Source organism: Geotrypetes seraphini, chromosome 4, assembly GCF_902459505.1.
Source record: "Geotrypetes seraphini chromosome 4, aGeoSer1.1, whole genome shotgun sequence".
Lineage (NCBI taxonomy): Eukaryota > Metazoa > Chordata > Amphibia > Gymnophiona > Dermophiidae > Geotrypetes > Geotrypetes seraphini.
The window spans coordinates 192,769,662-192,790,650 of record NC_047087.1 but is presented as its reverse complement, the minus strand read 5'-3'; the positions used below and the strand labels follow the sequence as shown (position 1 = coordinate 192,790,650).

General features: G+C 46.5%; 1 protein-coding gene across 4 annotated transcripts in view; it reads left to right on the top strand.

Annotated features, from left to right (window-relative positions):
* Positions 1–20,989, top strand: part of HELLS (helicase, lymphoid specific) — a 258,918-nt gene that overhangs the window by 24,935 nt on the left and 212,994 nt on the right. For all 4 annotated transcript variants that reach the window (XM_033943358.1, XM_033943360.1, XM_033943361.1 and 1 more), the window contains exon 3: positions 15,438–15,560. In XM_033943358.1, coding sequence (XP_033799249.1) covers positions 15,438–15,560 — 123 coding nt within the window. The remainder of the gene's footprint in view (positions 1–15,437; positions 15,561–20,989) is intronic.

Genomic DNA, 20,989 nt, shown 5'->3' with positions numbered 1-20,989 from the left:
AATCCAGTCCCCAAGCCTAACTGAGTGTGGAGCCTGGCTCTGCTTCCCCCAGTTACACTTGAGTGATGCTTGTGACCCGGTCCTATAAGACCTTGCCTGAGGTGTGTGGAACCCCATCCTCCCACTACTCTTTGCCTGCCCCCTCTGTTTGGGAGTAATCCCCTCCACTCCCCCTTTCCTGGGCTAGCTGCAGTTCACAGGTATAAGTTTAAAAAATATCCTAATCAGTTTTGCCTGGCTTAATTTTATTCCCTGGTGCAGGGCATAAACCTATTATTGGATAAAAATAAAGCCAATATTCAAATAGCCTTGTAGAAAAAAATAAAATTCGTAGCATACTTGACAGAGTAGGGGTAATGGCAGAGATGTCGGAACCTCAGGCCCGAGTTGACTTGAGCAGATGGGAAAACCTGTACATGCTGACCATATGGCTGGGCATGCCTACCAGCTGGCAGATCATTTGCCAGTTCTATTTGTCTCTCCTGTGATAGATAGTTTCTGTCTTTGTAAATGACCATTTACAAAGAGGCAGAGGTTCGCTTCAGCTGTTGTGGCTTCTCTTCCCTGTTCTTAAGACACTGGGATCTACCTCAGTGGGAACAGTAGCTATTTTGTCACAACTTGACTTTACTTCTGCTGTTTCTTAGCAGCAGGATTCTCCACAGCTCCCTTCATGACTCAGGGGGAAGGGTGGGGGGGCTTTGTCTTCCCCCTCCCACCTTGAGTTTACTTGCTTAGGGGTAGGATCCTTGATAGTGCTGCCTGGGGACTCTAGGGCTTTTTTTTATTTCAGAACCTTACCCAAGGGGTCCAGAAGGAAGCTTACTACTTCTATTTCTACTTATTTGTATAGTGCTGCTAGACATACTATATATTAAACAAGTAAGAGGCAATCCCTGTTTGATAGAGCTTACAATCTAATCAAAACGGAGTTGGCTTGCCAGTGGTGGGACCCTATGGTTCTCCTGGGGGGGGGAGGAGGGTGAGATCAAAGGCTCAAGGGTGTCGGGATTTAGAGGTCCCCTCTGACCCTCTCAGATTCAGAGTTAAATGATGTCTTATCCCCCCCCTCAATGGGAGGAGGAGCGGCCAATGTTATGTTGATTTTTTTTTTTTTTAAGGTTTCTAGTGGAGATCCAGTTAATTACAGACTGGTAAGCCTGACTTCCGTGCTGGGCAAAATAGTGGAAACAGTGATAAAAAAAAAAAATTGTGGAACACATGGACAAAGATGGTTTAATGGGACAGAGTCAGCATGGGTTCAACCGAGGAAGATATTGTCTCACCAATTTTCTTGACTTCTTTGAAGGAGTGAATAAATATGTGGATAAACGTGAGCCGGTTGATGTGTATCTAGATTTCAGAAAACTTTTAACAAAGTACCTCATGAGAAGCTCCTGAGAAAATTAAAGATTCATGGGATAGGGGCATGTTCAGTTGTGGATTAGGAATTAGTTAGATAGAAAACAGAGGGTAGCGTTAAACGGTCAATTTTCTCAATGGAGAAAGGTAAATAGTGGAGTGCCACAGGGATTTGTATTGGGACCGGTGCTGAATTAGGGCGCTAATATAGGCGTCCTATATATAATCTGGCCCTTAAGACATAAATGTTAGCATTCTATAAATTTTAGCACACAAAAGGCATATTTAGGTGACCTGCTATAGAATGGGGATATTATCAGTTAAATCCTTTCTGCACTGCAGTCTCAGAATGTAACCAGCTGGACTCTCAATTCTTTAAGCAAATCTTTAAAAAAGATTTAAAACAACAAAAAAAATTAACTCAAGTTTATTGCTTGTACACAATTGTGGCTCTTGCCAACGTCAAACCCTCTACCTGGAACAGTGGATGACTGAATTCAAATTAAACTTAATTCAGCAAAAACAAAGTTTTTTGTGGCTTCTCCATGCCCATATGATACTGAGACATCTCTGATCATAAATAAATTTAGCTACCATGTCCAATCAACTATTAAGATATTGGGTATAATACTGGATCAAGACCTGACTATGAAGAATCAGGTGGATTCTTTGGTCAGAAAAGGCTTCTTTACTCTTTGGATCTATTAGGGCATATTTTGATGTTTCATCATTCAGAATTTTGGTGTAGTCTCTTATACTAAGTCAGCTTGATTATTGTAAAATTGCCTATTTGGCAATATCTCAGAGTGTCACCAATTGTCTCAGGACAATGGGCCCTGAGCGGCTGGGACAAGAAAATTGTGCTCTTGTGAGCTGCGGTGAGCTGCACAAGAAAAAATAGCGGAAGAAAAATACTGCCACACCAGGTAAGTATAGTTTCTTAAACAAAAACTCAGGATTTATTCTTTCACTTGCAATAAACAAAGTTTTGTCAGGATGTTTCTCTGCGTTTGCAAATAGTCCCAAAACAACAGTAAAAGAAAAAAAACCCAAAACAGCAAACTGTCCCAAAGTTCAAGTCTTTCTCAACACTTAGGCTGTTGGCTTCAGCCCATACTTATTTCCATGCAATGAAAAAAAAACATTCAAAACACAAACAGTCTTTGAACTTTGACTATTACAGCATTAGTCAGAGCTACGGGTGTGACTATTCCAGCAGCTTGAATACTGGTCAGGCAGTACGCTTCACGTGGTGACAAACTGTCAAAAAGGCCCACTATCCCACCACTAAATTACGTGAGGCGAACCCCCACTGCCTGAGCTGGCTACGGTCCTTTTCTCTCAAAAGAGAAAAAGAAAAAAAACCAAACTCAAATAAGTCCTTTCAATCTTCTGGAGCTTCTGGCTTCCATAGCTCCCACAGGGCTTAGCATAAACTTAAGTCATTCACACAGCAAGGACACAGCTACTCACTTAGATACCACGAGCGGCTTGCCTTCCATGCAGCAAACTTTCATGGGAAGAATCTCACTGGTGCAGCAGTTGGCTCCAGGTCAAGTTCCATAGCCTGAGGTTCCTCATTCACACTGAAAGGTGCTTCCTCTCCAACTTCCACCAGCTCCATACATTCTGGTGGTTGACCGCTATCAGGATCTCCCAGCCCTGGGCACTACTGCCTGTTCTGTGCCTCTCCTCCTTTTAAATGACTCTTCAGGAGCTTTGTTCTCTGAGCAAGCAGTTTGCAGCCCCGCCCCCAACCCTCAGGTGAGAAGGATTTCCTGTCAGCAATCCTAGAGATGAGAGGGTAATGGGTGCCCTGCACCTGTGCTCTCTGACTCCCTCTAGAGTTCAAGGAAGAAACAGCACCAGATGAATCAAAAAGAGGTTTACATGAATCACTATGGGAAGGGTTTACCTTTAAACTAGGCTCTGTTCTGGGGACACGCCTAGCAGGCATAGGCTGCATACCACAAGAGGAATATGCAGCGACTGCGCATGGTTCAGAATGCAGCAGTCAGATTGATTTTTGGGCTGAAGAAATACAACCATGTAATACCGTCTTATCGGAAATTGCATTGGTTTCCAGTGGAAATGTGGGTGAAGTTCAAGTTTGGTTGTGTTTGTTTCAAGGCTTTGTTTGGTGTAACTTCTAAATGTATAATTGAGCTCTTCTCTTTTGCAACCAATAAATACAGGAGAAACTCACATTTGAATTTAGTCTTTCTGCCTGTCAGAAGTTGCAAATTCAAAAAATATCAATATCTTTTGTTATGTAGATGGTTCATTCCGGTCAACAGTCATACCAAGTGGCATTATGGGGCAAGAACCTGGAACATTTGATCATAGAAACATAGAAGATGACGGCAGAAAAGGGCTACAGCCCATCAAGTCTGCCCACTCTGCTTACCCACCCCCTGTCTATGCCCTAATGACCCAATTTCCTTATCTTGACCCTCGTAGGGATCCCACATGGGTATCCCATTTATTCTTAAAGTCTGGCACGCTGTCTGCCTCGATCACCTGCACTGGAAGCTTGTTCCAATGATCAACCACTCTCTCTGTGAAGAAATACTTTCTGGTGTCGCCATGAAATTTTCCGCCCCTGAGTTTGAGCGGGTGCCCTCTTGTGGCCGAGGGTCCCTTGAGAAAGAAAATATCATCTTCCACTTCGACACGTCCCGTGAGGTACTTAAATGTTTCGATCATGTCTCACCTCTCCCTACGTTCCTCGAGAGTGTAGAGCTGCAATTTGTTCAGTCTCTCTTCGTACGAGAGACCCTTGAGCCCCGAGATCATCCTGGTGGTCGTCCGCTGAACCGATTCAATTCTGCGCACATCTTTACTGTAATGTGGCCTCCAGAATTACACACAGTACTCCAGATGAGGTCTCACCGTGGCCCTGTACAACGGCATCATGACTTCAGGCTTTCGGCTGATGAAACTTCTATTGATACAACCCAATATCTGCCTTGCCTTAGATGAAGCCTTCTCCACTTGATTGGCAGTTTTCATGTCTGCACTGATGATTACTGATGATCATGCTTTCTAATTCCTATGTGGAATTTAGGAGACATTTAAAGACACATCTATTCCTCAAATATCTGGGTAATTAGCTTGTACGGATATTGTAAGTTTAGCAATTTACTTAGACCCCCTATAGTCTTATTTCTAATCATTTGATCACCTATTTTTTTCAATCAATTGTATTTTTAATCTTTTGTAAACCGCATAGAACTTCAAGGCCCTGCGGTATATAAGTTGATTATTATTATTATCAGTGTAATTCCCTGCCTATGGGATTGGGAGGGGTATTTCAGCTACTTGCTGAGGATAATATTGTGATTTTAGAGATTTAACAGTACTAAGGGTGAAAAGACTTTTAATGGGATAGTGCTCTCTGCAATCCATGTGGTTGCTGAAACAAGTTTCCAGGTTTATTTATTATTTATATACCGCCTATCAATGGAGATGATCTAAGTGGTTTTACATTCAAGTACTTGAACATTTTTCCCTATCTGTCCTGGCAGGCTCATAATCTACCTAGTATACCTGGGACAATGGAGGATTAAGTGACTTTCAAAGTACCTATTCTTTATTTATTTATCTTATTTTTATTGTATCCTTTAATGTTTATTTCTCTGTTAACCTATATTACTTATTTCAATGCACCCTATTGTCTATTTTCTGTAAACCGCTTAGAATCCTAATCGGAATTTAGCGGTATATAAGAAATAAATTACATTACATTACATTACTTGTCCAGGGTCACAAGGAGCAGCGCTGGGATTAAATCTACAACCTCTGTATGCTAAGGCTGTAGCTCTAACCAAAAGGCTAAAAGAGCAGCAGAAAATAACAAAAGTTTCCAGCCCAGTGTGCTAGAGTGTCAACAACACTAGAAAGCATTCTCACAATACACAGGGGGAGCTGGAGGAGCTTAGTCTTTAAAGGCATAGTTGCAGTAATCTGCATATATGTTAAAAGCAATATTACACACACTTCAACAGAAACAGCCTGCTCCCCGAAGGGGGCAAAACAGTGTGTGTATGTAGAATAGCTCTTAGCTAGGAAGTCCCAGCTGTGTGACTTGATTTGCTTGGATTTAGACAATGCCCTGCCTTAACTTGCTGGCCTTACCAATGTTAGCAAAGGAGATCATATCATTCGTGTCTGACCTTAAGGAATGTCATTGTAAACAGCCTTAGCCAGCCTAAATTAAATCAGTGCTTAGAGGATCTGGCAGTAAAAGAGGTGCGAAGAGGTGCTAAGATGTGTTAATGTCTGATGCTTAGGATGGACAGTGGGTCCAGGTGCACAGATAGTTAAGGTAATCAGAAATCAGTGTCAGAGGCATACTGGAAATTACATTTGACTCCAGTCTGTAAAGAACAGGTCCTCCCTCTATTCTTTTCCAGTCTTGCACACCTCACTCACCTTCCTTATCAATGAAACTAACCATTGTTTCAAACAGTTTACAAAAGATAGGGAAACTTAACTTCAGTAGATTCCATTGAAGTTCAATAGATTGCCTTTGTTTCCAGTAGTGTTTGCTGCTCCACATATCTGTTTTTTCCACATTGATCAACATAGGACTCTTAGGGACCCCTGAAGAAGACATTTTGTCGAAACGTGGACCGTGTTGGGTCCTGCGCCACAAGCAGACTAGTTCCTTTAATTTGTATGTGGATTTTTATTATATAAGTGGATTATTTTATTGTATATTTGGAACTTGAATTTTTATTGCATATTTGGAACTTAGTTTCCCCCATTAAAGTCCATTTCAGGATCATCATCTCTCCAAAGTGTTTTTTTGGTTTTTCTTGGACTCTTTTCTCTGTGATTTCCTTGGGGTTATTTCTCCTTGGTTTGTGCTGACCAATACAGGACAAGCAGTGGCTTCCTCCTGTCTTTCCTCCAGGAACTTGTCCAAACCTTTCTTAAAACCAGCTATGCTATCCACTCTTAAAATTTTTTCCTCCTATTGGTTTTAAAAGTATTTCCTTGTAACTTCGAATGTCCCCTAGTCTTTGTAATTTTTGACGGAGCAAAAAATTGATCCACTTGTACCTGTTCTGCTCCACTCAGGATTTTGTAGACTTCAATCATATTTCCCCTCAGCTGTCTCTTCTCCAGCTCTTTGCGACGCCGTATGGGTAACTGATGAACATCCAGCAGCCGGACCTCTGGATTGAAACTCAGACCACAAAAATTCCATGAATTCCGAGAAGGCATCTGGACCCTGGGGCATAGAATCGCCCTTAGATGACTTAGAATTGTGCTTCTTAGGCTTCGGAGGGTCCGTCTCGCAGCTGGCCAAAGGTGCAAACCCAAGTCCTGACAATAAAGGCAGCCGCCCCAACAGGCTAGCTGAGCATGTTATTACCTGCTTCTGCGCAGGGGAGGCTGAACCCAAAGTTACCGCCCCCGCTGCGCAGCACGTGGTGCACAGATGCTCCAAAACCAACAAATTTGCATAAATTTTACATGAATCCACATTAGGGGACCCTGAGGACTCCATCCCAGCAATTTTCCTTGCAAAAATTCAAAATTTGAAGAAGCAGGGAGAAGTTGAAAAAAAGATAGCTAAAAATAGAAGATGGCCGCCGGATCAACACTTAATGGTTAACCACAAAATTAAAATACACAAAGCACACTGTATGCTTTTCAACATTCATTCCTACCAGAAAACAGATAACCCCATGCAAATGCAGGACAACCCCAGAGGAAAAGAAACAAATGCATTTCTTCCTGAACAGGCAGCAGACTAAATGCTGTGCCTTGTCTTCTGGCCTGCTCCCCCCCCCCCGGTGTTATCTTATCCCAGGACAAGCAGGCAGCATATTCTTGACTGATGGGTGACGGCACCGACGGAGCCCCGGTACGGACAATTATAGAGTGATTGCACTCTAAGAACTTTAGAAAGTTCTAGCTCGGCCGCACCGCGCACGCGCGAGTGCCTTCCCGCCCGACAGAGGCGCGCGGTCCCTCAGTTTCTTAGTTTCCGCGGAGCTAAGAAGATGCGTTTTTCAACGGCTGTTGAAACTTTTTTCTCTTTGCCTTCCCGCTCGCGTAAACTTTTGACTATTTACCTTATTTCTTTTCTTTTTTCTATTTTGTAAAAAAAAAAAAAAAAAAAAAATCCTTAATTTTTTCTTTAATTTGATCTTTCCCCGGCGGGGCCTTCTGCCACCATCGAAGCCTCGGCCTTCGATTTGGCTGAAGCCGTTTTCCCTTTCATGCCCCCTCAACCGGGTTTTAAAAAGTGCCAGCGGTGTGCTCGGCCTATATCTCTCACGGACCCACACAACTGGTGTTTACAGTGTTTGGGTCCTGAGCATCAGGCCTCTACTTGCACCTGCTGTGCCACTCTAAAAAAACGGACATTAAAAAATCGCCAAATCCAGCAGCGATTACTCTTCGGTGCCGAGATGTCCGACCCCGTTCCATCGACTCCAGCTTCGGCACCGATTCAGTCGGCACCCTCTTCTTCGACGCCGCGTGATTCCGCACCGGCGTCTCACCAGTCAGGTAAGCCGGCTAAGAAGCCTTCCCCGCTGGAGCGTCCTCCGGTCTCGAGTGCAGTGAGTCCAATCCTGCCGACTGTGAGACGCCAGCGGAAGCGCTCCGCCCCTATAGAGGTGAGTCCCTCGACATCGGGCTCCTCATCTCCGGGGCGTCGAGCGGCACCGCAGGTACCGCAGAAGAAAAAGGCGGTACCGGTGCCATCCCTTGATGACCGCATCACGGCCATCCTTCAGGTGCAGCTTAGGGACCAATTGAAACAGCTCCTCCCTGCTATCCTGGCTCCGAACCTTCCGGTGCCGGCCCGCACCGAGCTACCGGTACCGATTGTGGAACAGCCTATGTTACCTGCTTCCACTATTTCGGTACCGCTTCAACTAACCTCATCGGTATCGATGCCAGTTCTTGCACCGGAGCCGAGAGCTCACCATCAATCGGTACAGACTTCGGCACCGGTGCGACCGATAACATCTCCTGACTCGATATCGATGAGGTCGGGTAAGTCGGTGCGCAAAACCCGACACTTACAATCATCGACACCTGAGTCTCGGGACCATGCTTCCCATGTCAGGGATCCTGATCTGTGGGGAGACTCAGAGGAACCCTTTCTTTCTGAAGGCGAATGTTCCTCAGAGGAGGAGGATTCGGCTGTCCCTGACCCATCCTCCAAACAGGTCACTTCCTCTTTCTCCTGCTTTTTGAAAGAGATGTGTGACTCCTTGTCCATTCCTTTGGAGGCTGAATCCAAAAAGTCCAAAGCTTTTTTGGATGCCCTTGATTTTGACCAGCCTCCAAAGGAATTTTTGAAACTCCCTCTTCATGACATCTTGAGGGAGACTTTCTATAAGAATTTAGAGACTCCTTTAACTGTCCCAGGGGCCCCACGTAAACTGGATTCTCTATATAAGGTAATTCCCATTCCTGGGTTCGACAAACCTCAACTTCCACACGAATCCTTACTTGTCGAATCCACCCTTAAAAAATCTTCAGGAGCCAGTGTATATGCATCGGTACCTCCTGGCAGAGAGGGTAGAGCCATGGATAAATTTGGTAAGAGGCTCTACCAAAATGCTATGTTAGCAAATAGAGCTAGCAATTATGCTTTTCATTTTTCTTTTTATTTGAAGCATCTCCTTACCACCATGGCTTCCTTCGAAAAGTACCTTCCTTCACGAAAACATCAATCTTTTCATACCTGCTTGTCGTCTCTTTTTCAATTACGTAAGTTCATGGTTAGATCCATATATGACACCTTTGAACTTACATCCAGAGCGACAGCAATGTCGGTGGCTATGCGTCGCCTGGCCTGGCTTCGGGTATCCGAGCTTGATGTTAATCATCAGGATCGGTTAGCCAACGCCCCGTGCCTAGGGGATGAGCTCTTTGGGGAATCCATGGACTCAACCACACAAAAGCTCTCTGCTCATGAGACACGCTGGGATACCCTGCTTAAGAATAAAAAGAAGCCTCCTCCGCCAAAACCATATAGGCAGCAGTCGGCCTATCAACGCCGCTTCACAGCTCGGCCATTACCTACCACTGCTCAGCAACCCAGGCGTCAGAGGCAGCAACAACGTCAGCCTCCCAGACAGCAGCCACAGCAGCAACCTGTGAAACCACCTCCTCAGCAGAAGTCACAGCCCTTTTGACTTCATTCTCCACAGTATAGCCAGTATTCCTATTCCTGCTCTCCTGCCTCAACCTATAGGAGGTCGACTTTCTCTGTTCCTCAGCCGGTGGGAAGTTATCACTTCGGACCAATGGGTCCTCAACATCATCCGCCATGGCTACTCTCTCAACTTTCAGACTCTTCCGCCTCAAAGTCTGCCAAAAGAGTCTGCTTTGAACAGTCCTCAATCTACCCTCCTTATTCAGGAAGTCCAATCCCTCCTCTTTCTGAACGCTATAGAAGAAGTTCCTTTAGATCAAAAAGGGCAGGGATTCTACTCCCGTTATTTTCTAGTCCCCAAAAAAACAGGAGATCTCAGACCAATTTTGGATCTCCGCGATCTCAACAAACACCTGGTAAAAGAAAAATTCAAGATGCTTTCTTTAGCCATCCTTTATCCTCTTCTCAATCAAAACGACTGGCTATGCTCCCTCGATCTCAAAGAGGCATACACTCACATACCGATCCATGTAACCTCAAGACAGTATCTCCGTTTCATGATCAATCATTGTCATTACCAATACAAGGTGCTGCCCTTCGGCCTTGCCTCCTCTCCAAGGGTCTTCACCAAGTGTCTCATTGTGGTAGCGGCATTTCTACGCTCTCACCACCTCCAGGTCTTTCCTTACCTGGACGACTGGTTAATCAAGGCCACATCCGCTCAAGCAGTTCTACTGGCCACCAACCAAACCATCTTGTTTCTACGAATTCTGGGGTTCGAGATCAATCTACCCAAATCTCATCTCATCCCCACTCAGAGACTTCAATTCATTGGAGCGATCCTGGACACACTCCTCATGAGAGCTTTCCTACCATCCAATCGTCTTCAGACCCTTCAGTCTCTATGTCAGCAGGTGCTTTCACTACCTTCCATCTCAGCCAGGCAAATGATGGTACTCTTGGGGCACATGGCATCTACAGTTCATGTCACGCCCCTCGCACGTCTTCACCTGCGCACTCCTCAATGGACCCTTGCTACTCAGTGGTCCCAAGCGACGGATCCTTGCTCACGACACATATCTGTGACATCATCTCTTCGTCAGTCTCTTCAATGGTGGTTGGTATCCTCAAATCTATCCAGAGGTCTTCTGTTCCATCAGCCTCCTCATCAACTAGTCATCACCACCGACGCCTCTCTTTATGCATGGGGAGCTCACTTGAACGAGTTCCAGACTCAAGGTCTTTGGACAGCCCAGGAAAAGAAGCATCAAATCAATTTCCTGGAACTCAGAGCGATGTTTTATGCCCTCAAGGCCTTCCAACATCTTCTCTTTCCTCAAGTCCTTCAGTTGTGCACAGACAATCAGGTTGCGATGTACTACATCAACAAACAGGGTGGGACAGGCTCTCGCCTTTTATGCCAAGAAGCCCAAAAGATCTGGAATTGGGCCATAGATCACCATCTCTTCCTGAAAGCTATCTACATTCAGGGAGCACAGAATTCTTTAGCGGACAAACTCAGCAGAATTCTCCAGCCTCACGAGTGGACACTCGATCCTGTAACTCTGCAGTCTATCTTCACTCAATGGGGCACTCCTCAGATAGACCTCTTTGCAGCCCCTCACAATCATCAGCTGCCCCTATTCTGCTCCAGACTTTACTCTCCTCACCGTCTGGCAGCGGATGCTTTTCTCCTCGACTGGTCGAATCTGTTCCTGTACGCCTTCCCTCCTCTGCCTCTAATGTTGAGAACCTTATTCAAGCTCAAGAGGGAACGAGCCACAATGATTCTGATTGCTCCGAGGTGGCCCAGGCAACATTGGTTCTCCCTTCTACTTCAACTCAGTTCCAGGGAACCTTTTCTTCTTCCTCTGTTTCCTTCTCTGCTTACGCAACAGCAGGAAACCCTTCTACATCCCAACCTCCAGTCTCTGCACCTGACAGCTTGGTATCTCTCGGGCTGACATCTCATGATACTCTTATCTCAGCCTGTTCGTTCCATTCTGAATGCCTCCAGGAAACCAACCACTCTGCAATGTTACCATCAGAAGTGGATGAGATTTTCCTCCTGGTGTCTTCTTCATCATCTTGATCCAACTTCTCTGGCAGTGGAGACATTGTTGGATTATTTGCTTTCTTTGTCTGACTCTGGCCTTAAGTCCTCTTCCATCAGAGTCCACCTCAGTGCCATTGCAGCTTTTCATGAGCCAGTCCATGGAAAACTTCTCTCAGCTCATCCCCTGGTGTCCAGGTTCATGCGAGGGCTTTTCAATGTGAAACCACCTCTTAAAGCCCCTCCTGTTATCTGGGATCTCAATGTGGTTCTTTCCGCCTTAATGAAGCCTCCATTTGAACCTTTGGCTACCTCTCCTTTCAAGTTTCTCACTTGGAAAGTACTTTTCCTTATTGCTCTTACCTCTGCCAGGAGGGTCAGTGAGCTTCATGCACTGGTCGCAGATCCACCTTTTACGGTTTTTCACCATGACAAGGTGGTTTTGCGTACACATCCAAAGTTTCTCCCTAAGGTTGTCTCTGAATTCCATCTCAACCAATCCATTGTTCTACCTGTTTTCTTTCCAAAACCTCATTCTCATTCTGGAGAACAAGCTTTACATACTTTGGATTGTAAAAGGGCTCTGGCTTACTATCTAGAGCGTACGAAACCCCACAGATCAGTTCCCCAACTTTTTCTGTCCTTTGATCCAAATAAATTGGGACGTCCCGTTTCTAAACGTACGTTGTCTAATTGGCTGGCAGCGTGTATTTCATTCTGTTATGCTCAGACCGGACTGACACTGGAAGGTTCTGTCACGGCCCATAGAGTCAGAGCAATGGCAGCTTCTGTAGCTTTCCTCCGTTCCACTCCTATTGAGGAAATCTGCAAGGCTGCTACTTGGTCCTCAGTTCACACTTTTACATCGCATTATTGTCTGGATGCTTTCTCCAGACGGGATGGACACTTCGGCCAATCTGTTTTGCAAAATTTGTTTTCCTAATGGCCAACCTTCCCTCCATCCCTCTTTTTGTTAGCTTGGAGGTCACCCATCAGTCAAGAATATGCTGCCTGCTTGTCCTGGGATAAAGCACAGTTACTTACCGTAACAGGTGTTATCCAGGGACAGCAGGCAGATATTCTTGCGTCCCACCCACCTCCCCGGGTTGGCTTCTTAGCTGGCTTATACTAACTGAGGGACCGCACGCCTCTGTCGGGCGGGAAGGCACTCGCGCGTGCGCGGTGCGGCCGAGCTAGAACTTTCTAAAGTTCTTAGAGTGCAATCACTCTATAATTGTCCGTACCGGGGCTCCGTCGGTGCCGTCACCCATCAGTCAAGAATATCTGCCTGCTGTCCCTGGATAACACCTGTTACGGTAAGTAACTGTGCTTTCAGGCCAGTCCATGGTGCGATCAACGCTGCACCTTCAGGCCGGCTCCCTGAGTGCTGCATTGCACAAAGCTGTGGGCAGCGGCTCCTCCACGCCTCATCTGGAAGCCTTCCCTCTGACGTTGTGACGTCGGAGAGAAGGCTTCCAGTTCAGGACAAGCGTAGGAGCCTATTCCCATGGCTTTGTGCACTGCAGCACTCAGAGAGCCGGCCTGAAGATGCCGCGTTGATCGCACCATGGACCGGCGGCTGAAGAACACTGTCTTCTGCCCGATGGACATGCCGGCCCTGTGGACCAGCAGAAAATTTATGCGGACCAGCACCGGTTCACGGACCGGCAGTTGAAGAACACTGGTCTAGAATGTCTCACCTATTGCACTGGAAAAGGAGAATATGTACTTACACTGGTAAGACCTTTTCCAGTAGATAGGTGAGACATTCTAGACTCCCCGCCCTGCCCTTGCTGTGCCTGCTTTCAGATTTCATGGTCACATTTCAGTCTCCTTTACTGTTACCAACTTGTTTAGTAGCGACCGGTCTGCCCTTAGGGGCTGGGAAGTAGTTGTACATATGTTCACCCTGTTCTGGGAGTAGTTCCTGAGCTCCTTTAAAGCCTATGTTGGCAGTTACGGATGCTGTTTAGTTGTTTTAAGCAGAAACAATGTTTAGCCTGTCGTTACAGGTGCCTCTACTTCACAGCTGTGTGTCTTTTCATGCTTGGGTACTGACTGATGGGAGGAGCTAAGCTAGCCTGTAAAGTACTCTAGAAGCGGAGTGGAAAATCTGGAATGGTTCTCTTCTGCAGTCCATGCAGGTACAGGGAAATAACCCTATGGTCTAGAACACTGTTCATCAACTGTCGGTCCGTAGGAAATTTCTGCCGGTCTGCGCAGGGCCGGCAAGATTAAAATGACCATAGGTCCGTTTTCAGACCTCCTGTCCCGTTGTCCCCACACACTCGGGGACAACGGGACAGCGATCATTTCCTGTCCCTCCTTCCTTTCCCCGGGTTCCCTTCTCTTACCGCCCTGCTGCTACTGCTAAAGCCGACAGGAAGTCTTCTTTCCGATGTCAATGCTGACATCGGAGAGGACGTTCTGGGCCAGCCAATCACTGCCTGGCTGGCCCAGAATGTCCTCTCTGACGTCAGAATTGACGTCGGAAAGAAGACTTCTGTCGGCTTTAGCAGCAGCGGCAGGGCATAAGAGCAGTGGAAAGGAAGGAGGGAGGCTTTTTTTTTTTTTTTTTTGCGGGGAAGGGAGGGAAGGTGGTAGGCAGACAAGCAGGCTGGCTTTAGCCAGGGAGGGAGGGAGAGAGGTAGACAGGCAGGCAGGCTGGCTTCGGGGGTGGGAAGGCAGTGAGAGAGACATGGGAAGGATGCACTGGGGGCACTAAAGGCAGGAAGGGGCACTAAGGACATGGGAAGGCGGAACTGGGGGCACTAAGGACATGGGACGGAGGCACTGGGGGCACTAAAGACATGGGAAGGAGGCACTGGAGGCACTAAAGACAGGAAGGGGCACTAAGGACATGGGAAGGAGGCACTGGGGGCACTAAAGACATGGGAAGGAGGCACTGGGGGCACTAAAGACAGGAAGGGGCACTAAGGATATGGGAAGGAGGCACTGGGGACACTAAAGACATGGGAAGGAGGCATTGGGGGCCCTAAAGACAGGAAGGGGCACTATGGACATGGGAAGGAGGCACTGGGGGCACTAAAGACATGGGAAGGAGGCATTGGGGGCCCTAAAGACAGGAAGGGGCACTAAGGACATGGGAAGGAGGCACTGGGGGCACTAAAGACATGGGAAGGAGGCATTGGGGGCCCTAAAGACAGGAAGGGGCACTATGGACATGGGAAGGAGGCACTGGGGGCCCTAAGGACATGGGAAGGGGCACTAAGGACATGGGAAGGAGGCACCGGGGGCACTAAGGACATAGGAAGGAAAGAGGGAGGGAATGGAAAGGGACAATTCTTGGGCCTGAGTGCAGAAAGAAAGAAATGAAAGAAAGGATATACAGACAGAAGAAAACGCAAACAGAGACTCATGAAATCACCAGACAGCAAAAGTAGGAAAAATTATTTTATTTTCAATTTAGTGATCAAAACGTGTCAGTTTTGAGAATTTATATCTGCTGTTTATATTTTGCACTATATTTGTCTATTTTTCTATAGTTACTGAGGTGAGGTGAGTTCGCTCGCGGAGATGGGGCGGAAACGGGGTTTTTAAATTTTACTCCTAGTAGTTTGCCGGTCCACAAAATAATTCTTTTATTTCTGCCGGTCCACGGGTGTAAAAAGGTTGAAAAACACTGGTCTAGAATGTCTCATCTATCTACTGGAAAAGATCTTACCAGGGTAAGTACATAATCTCATTTTAACCTAAATGTTTTCTGGTAAGCAAAATTAGAAGATCCTGGGTAGGAAAGACCTGCTTCAGCTTATATGGGGGTATTATACTCTAGGTTTACTATTTGATTATAATATGTTTAGCTAAATAAATGCAACAAAACCTACAAAGAGTATGCATGTTTTGTATATAACTAGTATTTTTCTGTAGGCTCGCATGTCTTTTGAAAGAGACAACAATGAAATGCGCTACAAGAGGCTCCAGCACTTGCTTGAGAAAAGCAACATCTATTCAAAGTTTCTCTTGACAAAAATGGAACAGCAGCAATTAGAAGTAAGTTCAGAGGAGTTAATTATATTCCATCTGATTTTTTTTTTTTTTAATTTCATAGACAGGTTCAGCAGTAGCAGTTTCATAGTCTGAAAGACAATGCTTTTTAGCTTTAGGTTGTACTTAATATTACCAAATATACAAATTTACACTTGTTTAATTCATGCCAACCATCTGACCTGATATCAGATGCTTTAAGCTTTTTAGGGGAGATAGTTTGTGGGTTTGTGGTAGGTTCTAGATAAGTAAGCATTTTGTCTCTAAGGATATTCTCCTGTAATAAGAGTGACATAATTTGAGAGAAAGTCTGTTTCTACTTCATGATTTATGAAACTTTCTTAGACATTTATTCTGCCATTAGTAGGTAGAAACAGTAAATTATTGTACAATTCCTCTGGAGTTTTCATGGTAGGGTTATCAATACCTTCCAGCCCTGATCTGTAGGGAACTCAAAACCAATGTTTTAACCCCTCCTCCTGTGGTCATCTCCTGTGACACTCCCCTATAATCTCAGTTTCATTTCCTACAGCCTTGCTGTAGGGCAGGGGTGTAAAACTCAATCACATAAGAGGCCGAAATCTGAAAAAAAGGCTGTCGCAGGCCAAATTTTTAATTAAGATACTTCGGGGTCCGATTTAGCACGTGCTAAATGTGCACCTTAATAAAAGGACCCCTAAGTAACTAAGGATTAGTCTTAGCAGAAATATAGGGTTACGACGTCTCCAATCCCACACCGGCTCTGGTGTAAACAAAAAAAAATATTGTAATCACAAAACAGAAAATAAAATTATTTTTTCTATCTTTTGTGGTCCCAGGCTCTGGTTGTCTTCTGATAACTTGTTTCCTAGGGTTTCCTGCCCATTTGTCGTTTTCTTCCTTCTCCGTGCTAACCATCCATCTTCCATCTCTGTCCTCCCCTTCCGTTTCCCTTTCCTCCCCCGGAGGTCTGGCATCTTTCCTTTTTTCGAGTCCATATTTGCAGCTGCAGCAATGGACCCCACCATCCCCAGATCCACCATCTGTCCGTTTCTCAACTACTCTTTCATCCAGCATCTCTCCCTCCTTCCCCACCACCCCAGGGTCCACCATCTCTGTTTTCTTCCCAACTACCCTCCTATCCAGTATCTCTATCTCCCCTCCACACCATCCCTTGTGTCCAACTTCTCTCTCTTTCTGTTCCTTCCCTCCCTCCATCCCATTGCCCACCATATCTCTCCCTCTCCTCTGTTTTATTTCTTCCGCACTCCACCCCACTCTCCTTCCAAGCAAACATATTCCCTTTCTTTTTAGCCTCTCTTTCTATCACTCCCTTTGTTCAGCATTTCCTCTCTTGCCCCTCTCCATTGAGCATCTTCCCCTTTCCTCCCTGCTTTCCGCTCCCACCTGTCCAGTATCCACTCTGTGTCCTTACTCCCTCTCTCCATGCTTATGATCTACCTTTGTCATTCTTCACCACCCCTGATCTAGCATTTTCTTGTTCACTCTGTTCCCTGCAGTATCCAGTATCCCCATTTGTGTCCTTAAATATATGTATCCTTATTCTCCCCTCACTCTTCCTCAGTCCGGCACATGCACGTCTGGAGCCCTCCGTCTCTCCCTTTAGGTACTTCTACACCAGGGCCCTCCCCCCGTCCCAAAGGCCTGCATGTTTTCCCCCCTTCTTCCCAGTCTCACCTTCATATTTGGGCTGCCAGTCCTACCCTCCCTCCATCCCGGCTTCCTGGTCTCTTCTGGCCAGCTGACAGTGACTGCTGCAGTTCTTCACGTGCGTCTGCTGCAGCTCTTCACGCACGTCTGCCTTCGCCTGGTCTCCTCTTCAGAGCAGCCTGCTAAGGATCGCTGGCCTGCTTTAGCGAACCTCGCAGGCCTTCGCCTGGTCTCCTCTTCAGAGCAGCCTGCTAAGGATCGCTGGTCTACTTTAGAGAACCTCGCAGGCCTCTGTCGACCTCGCGTCAGAGGGAATGTGCTACCGATCCCGTACGTCAGAGAAGGGGCAGGATTGCATCAGAGGGAACGTACTACAGAGGTTGACAACGTCCTGCGAGGTTCGCCACAGCCGGTCAGCGATCCTCAGCAGGCTGCTTTGAAGAGGAGATCAGACGAAGGCAGACGCGAGTGAAGAGCAATAGCAGCGGCAGCAGTTCGTGCCGGCGGGCCAGATTGAGTATAAAATTGAAAATGTCTGGCGGGCCAATTTCTAACTCACCGCGCGCCAGAATTTGACACGTCTGCTGTAGGGGCTCATCTTTTCTGTTCATGTTTTATTTTCCTAAATTCTAGTCTTTAATTTGAGTATTTGGCGCAGGTCTTGCCCTAGTGCTGCGGATTCACCCTGCAGAGACATCCTTTGGCGGAAGATCGCAGACTTTATATATACAATTGTCTGCTTCTGGGTGGTTCCCTGCCACTGCAGTAAACCCCCTGGACATCCTGCAGGACAGATCGGGGCTCCGGGATTGGGAGCTAACTCGCACTGGGTTCGTCCGCTAAGGGGTAGAGTGCAGGCTGCGCGGTTCTGTGGAGGTGTGACCGGGACCGGACTACGTACCTTTCCTGATTATTCTGGAGGTCCGAATAGTTACTGACTGGGGTGACTGGGCAGGTGAAGCATTCATAAAAAGTGAAAATCCGTTTTTTCCAGCTTCCTGAGTTAATAGATCTCCATGCTTGATGCTTCAGCTTGCCTGCCATTCTTTTCATTGCAGCACAGACCAGGGTGAGTTGCTGTTTGCATGCCTGGTTTGGAGATTTTGGGGGGGTCTTAAAAAGGGGGTTTTGGGTGATTTCCATGCATGCCTTAACCCCCTCCTCTAAAAATGTAAAAGCTCCCGAGTCAAGTTGGCCGCTGCCCCAACAACGTGCGTGCTATGTACAAGCTTGCACATAGCGTGCGTGTTGTCGGGGCAGCATCCAGCTTGGCTCGGGAACTGAGAGGTCGTGCGCATGCTTCTACAGGATGGTAGCCAGCTTGAATCGGGAGCCAGGAGGCATTGGCGGATGGCAAAGGCATCGGCCGAAGCGGGAGGGCAGCCACACAGGGACCTCGAGGGAAGGAAGCCACCCCGCTGAAGGGGCTGCGGCACCCATCCCTGGGCCACCATATCTGAGCCCTTAGTTTGCAAGTCAACGCTCGTTCTGCGAGGCATAATTTACGGGAGTGTTTTGCTCATCTTGCAAAACACTCGCAAATCGCATTACTCGCAAACTGAGGCTTGATTGTACATTTTTTTTGCACTTAGGCGCTTCGTTTCACTCCAAATTTCTCAGATGGCCTCCTCAGGACATGATGGCATGATGTCATGCCTTGTTTGTGGTGGATGGCTGTTGGATTCGTAGCCGGTTTCTAAGCACGCCATAGCACGTGAGGGAGGTGAGGTATGTGTGGATTCCACTCTTCCCTCCTCTGGAGAGCCCCGCCCCCCTTGCTTCTAATGCTACCGGAGATGCAAAGGGTACGAACGGTGACCCGATAAAGGGTATAAGACTGACGTTTCAGCGAAATACAAGCACAGTTCCGGGGATAAGTCCCATAAGTCTTCTGAATATTCTAGATCAGATGCATGCAGAGCGGCTTGGGCCGGCAGAGGTTTTTTCCCCTGTGGAATTTGTTAATATGATGTATCGGGCGTTCCTGGTTAAAAAGGCCTGGTTCTTCAGCTCAGAATCCAGTGCAGCAGATGAGATTTTCCCAACACCTGGATTCTGGCATGTCTCTGTTCTCTCTCAGGGATTCCGGAGAGCAACCAGGCTGTATCCACCATTGCTTCTGCTTCAGTTTCTATGCCTTTACTGTCACAGATATCCTTGGCAGTGTCAGCTGATGTGGCTAATCTTGCGGATCTTCAGGATGACCCGGCCATGCGCAGGCTGTTTAATAATAACTGCCTGACGGATATTATTGCCGAGTCCTTAAGAGGGTTGACTCTGAACGCCCTGTCCTTGCTGGTCAAGGACAGGCTGTCAACCAGAACAAGCGGAATGTTCCTTGATGAATGGTCAATGTCCACTGTCTGCCTCCTTTCCGAATAACCCGGATTTGGCTAAGATCATTTCCAAAGTTTGGGAGTCCCCGGAGGGTCCCCTCAAATGCCCTAGAGCATTGGTGAGGTTGTACCCCATGGCCCCGGAGTTCGCCAAATGCCTGACTCTGCCGAAAGCGGATTCAGCTGTGGCTTAGGTCACTCAGCGCACTTCTTTGCCCTCTGATGGAGGGGTAGTCCTGCAAGATGTTCAGGACAGATGAGTGATTTCTCCTAAAGTATCTTTTCGATTCCACGGTGGCAGGGGTGAGCTACAGTGGCCAACTCATTTGTTGCCCGTGCATGTCACTCCAAACTCCATGATCCTGAGGATGTAGTCCTTTGGGCCCTATATTTTTCTGGTCTCTGGGGGTGGATTACTTGGCGGACGCCCTATATGACATGATGAAGGTGTTTTCTAAGCTAAGAGCTTGTTCTGTCTCAGCCAGGTGAATGCTTTGGATTCGTCAGTGGTCTGGAGCAGGACTATGGAGTCGGTAGATAAATGTTCCAACTCCGACTCCTCAGTTTTTTGTACTTCAGACTCCGACTCCAGGTACCCGAAATTTCCTCTGATTCCTCGACTCCGACTCCACAGCACTGGTTAATTTTCAGATCGTTAAAATGGAATGTCAAGTTGAGAGAAATGAGCATTTTCGACACCACCTTCTTTTTGCTTTTAATCAAGGTTCTAAGGCCGCAGAAGCTGCTCGCAACATTTGTGCTGTGTATATAGTGGGTGCTATAGCTGAAAGAATCGCTCGTGAATGCCAAGTTCAAAAATGGAGTCGGTAGATAAATGTTCCGACTCCGACTCTGACTTTTCAGTTTTTTGTACTTCTGACTCCAACTCCTACTCCAGATACCCGAAATTTCCTCCGACTCCTCGACTCCGACTCCACAGCCCTGGTCTGGAGATTCTTCTTGAGTACCTGCATATAATATATATGATCCTCTTTAGTTGTAGTATAAAAAGGTGGTATCAAATCCATGACCTTGATCCCCTTGCATGTTCAGCAATTAGATAGTATAAAGAGACACTGACAGGTTAAAAAGTGATGCGTTCCTCCTAATTAGAGAAAAGTTGCTGAGAATTGTGCAAAGTTTGGCTCAATATGCCATGAGAGCTGAGCAAAATTGTAAGTGTGCTATGAAATAAAAGTTGAGAAACATTTGGCTTGTGAATTATACTTCTGTCTTGACAGATCGAATATGGGTAGGTGTTTTCTACTAAATTCTTTCTGTCTGTAATGTACTGACACGATTGCCTGAATCAGTGTCAGAATCCAAAGATGCTAGGGGCTACATCAGTATCTAAATATGACTTTCCTTGTATGCCTTATATTCACGTACTGGCTAGCCAGAGCAAGAGAATTTCAGGATTTTTTAAAAAACAGTATTTGCTAGTAAAAG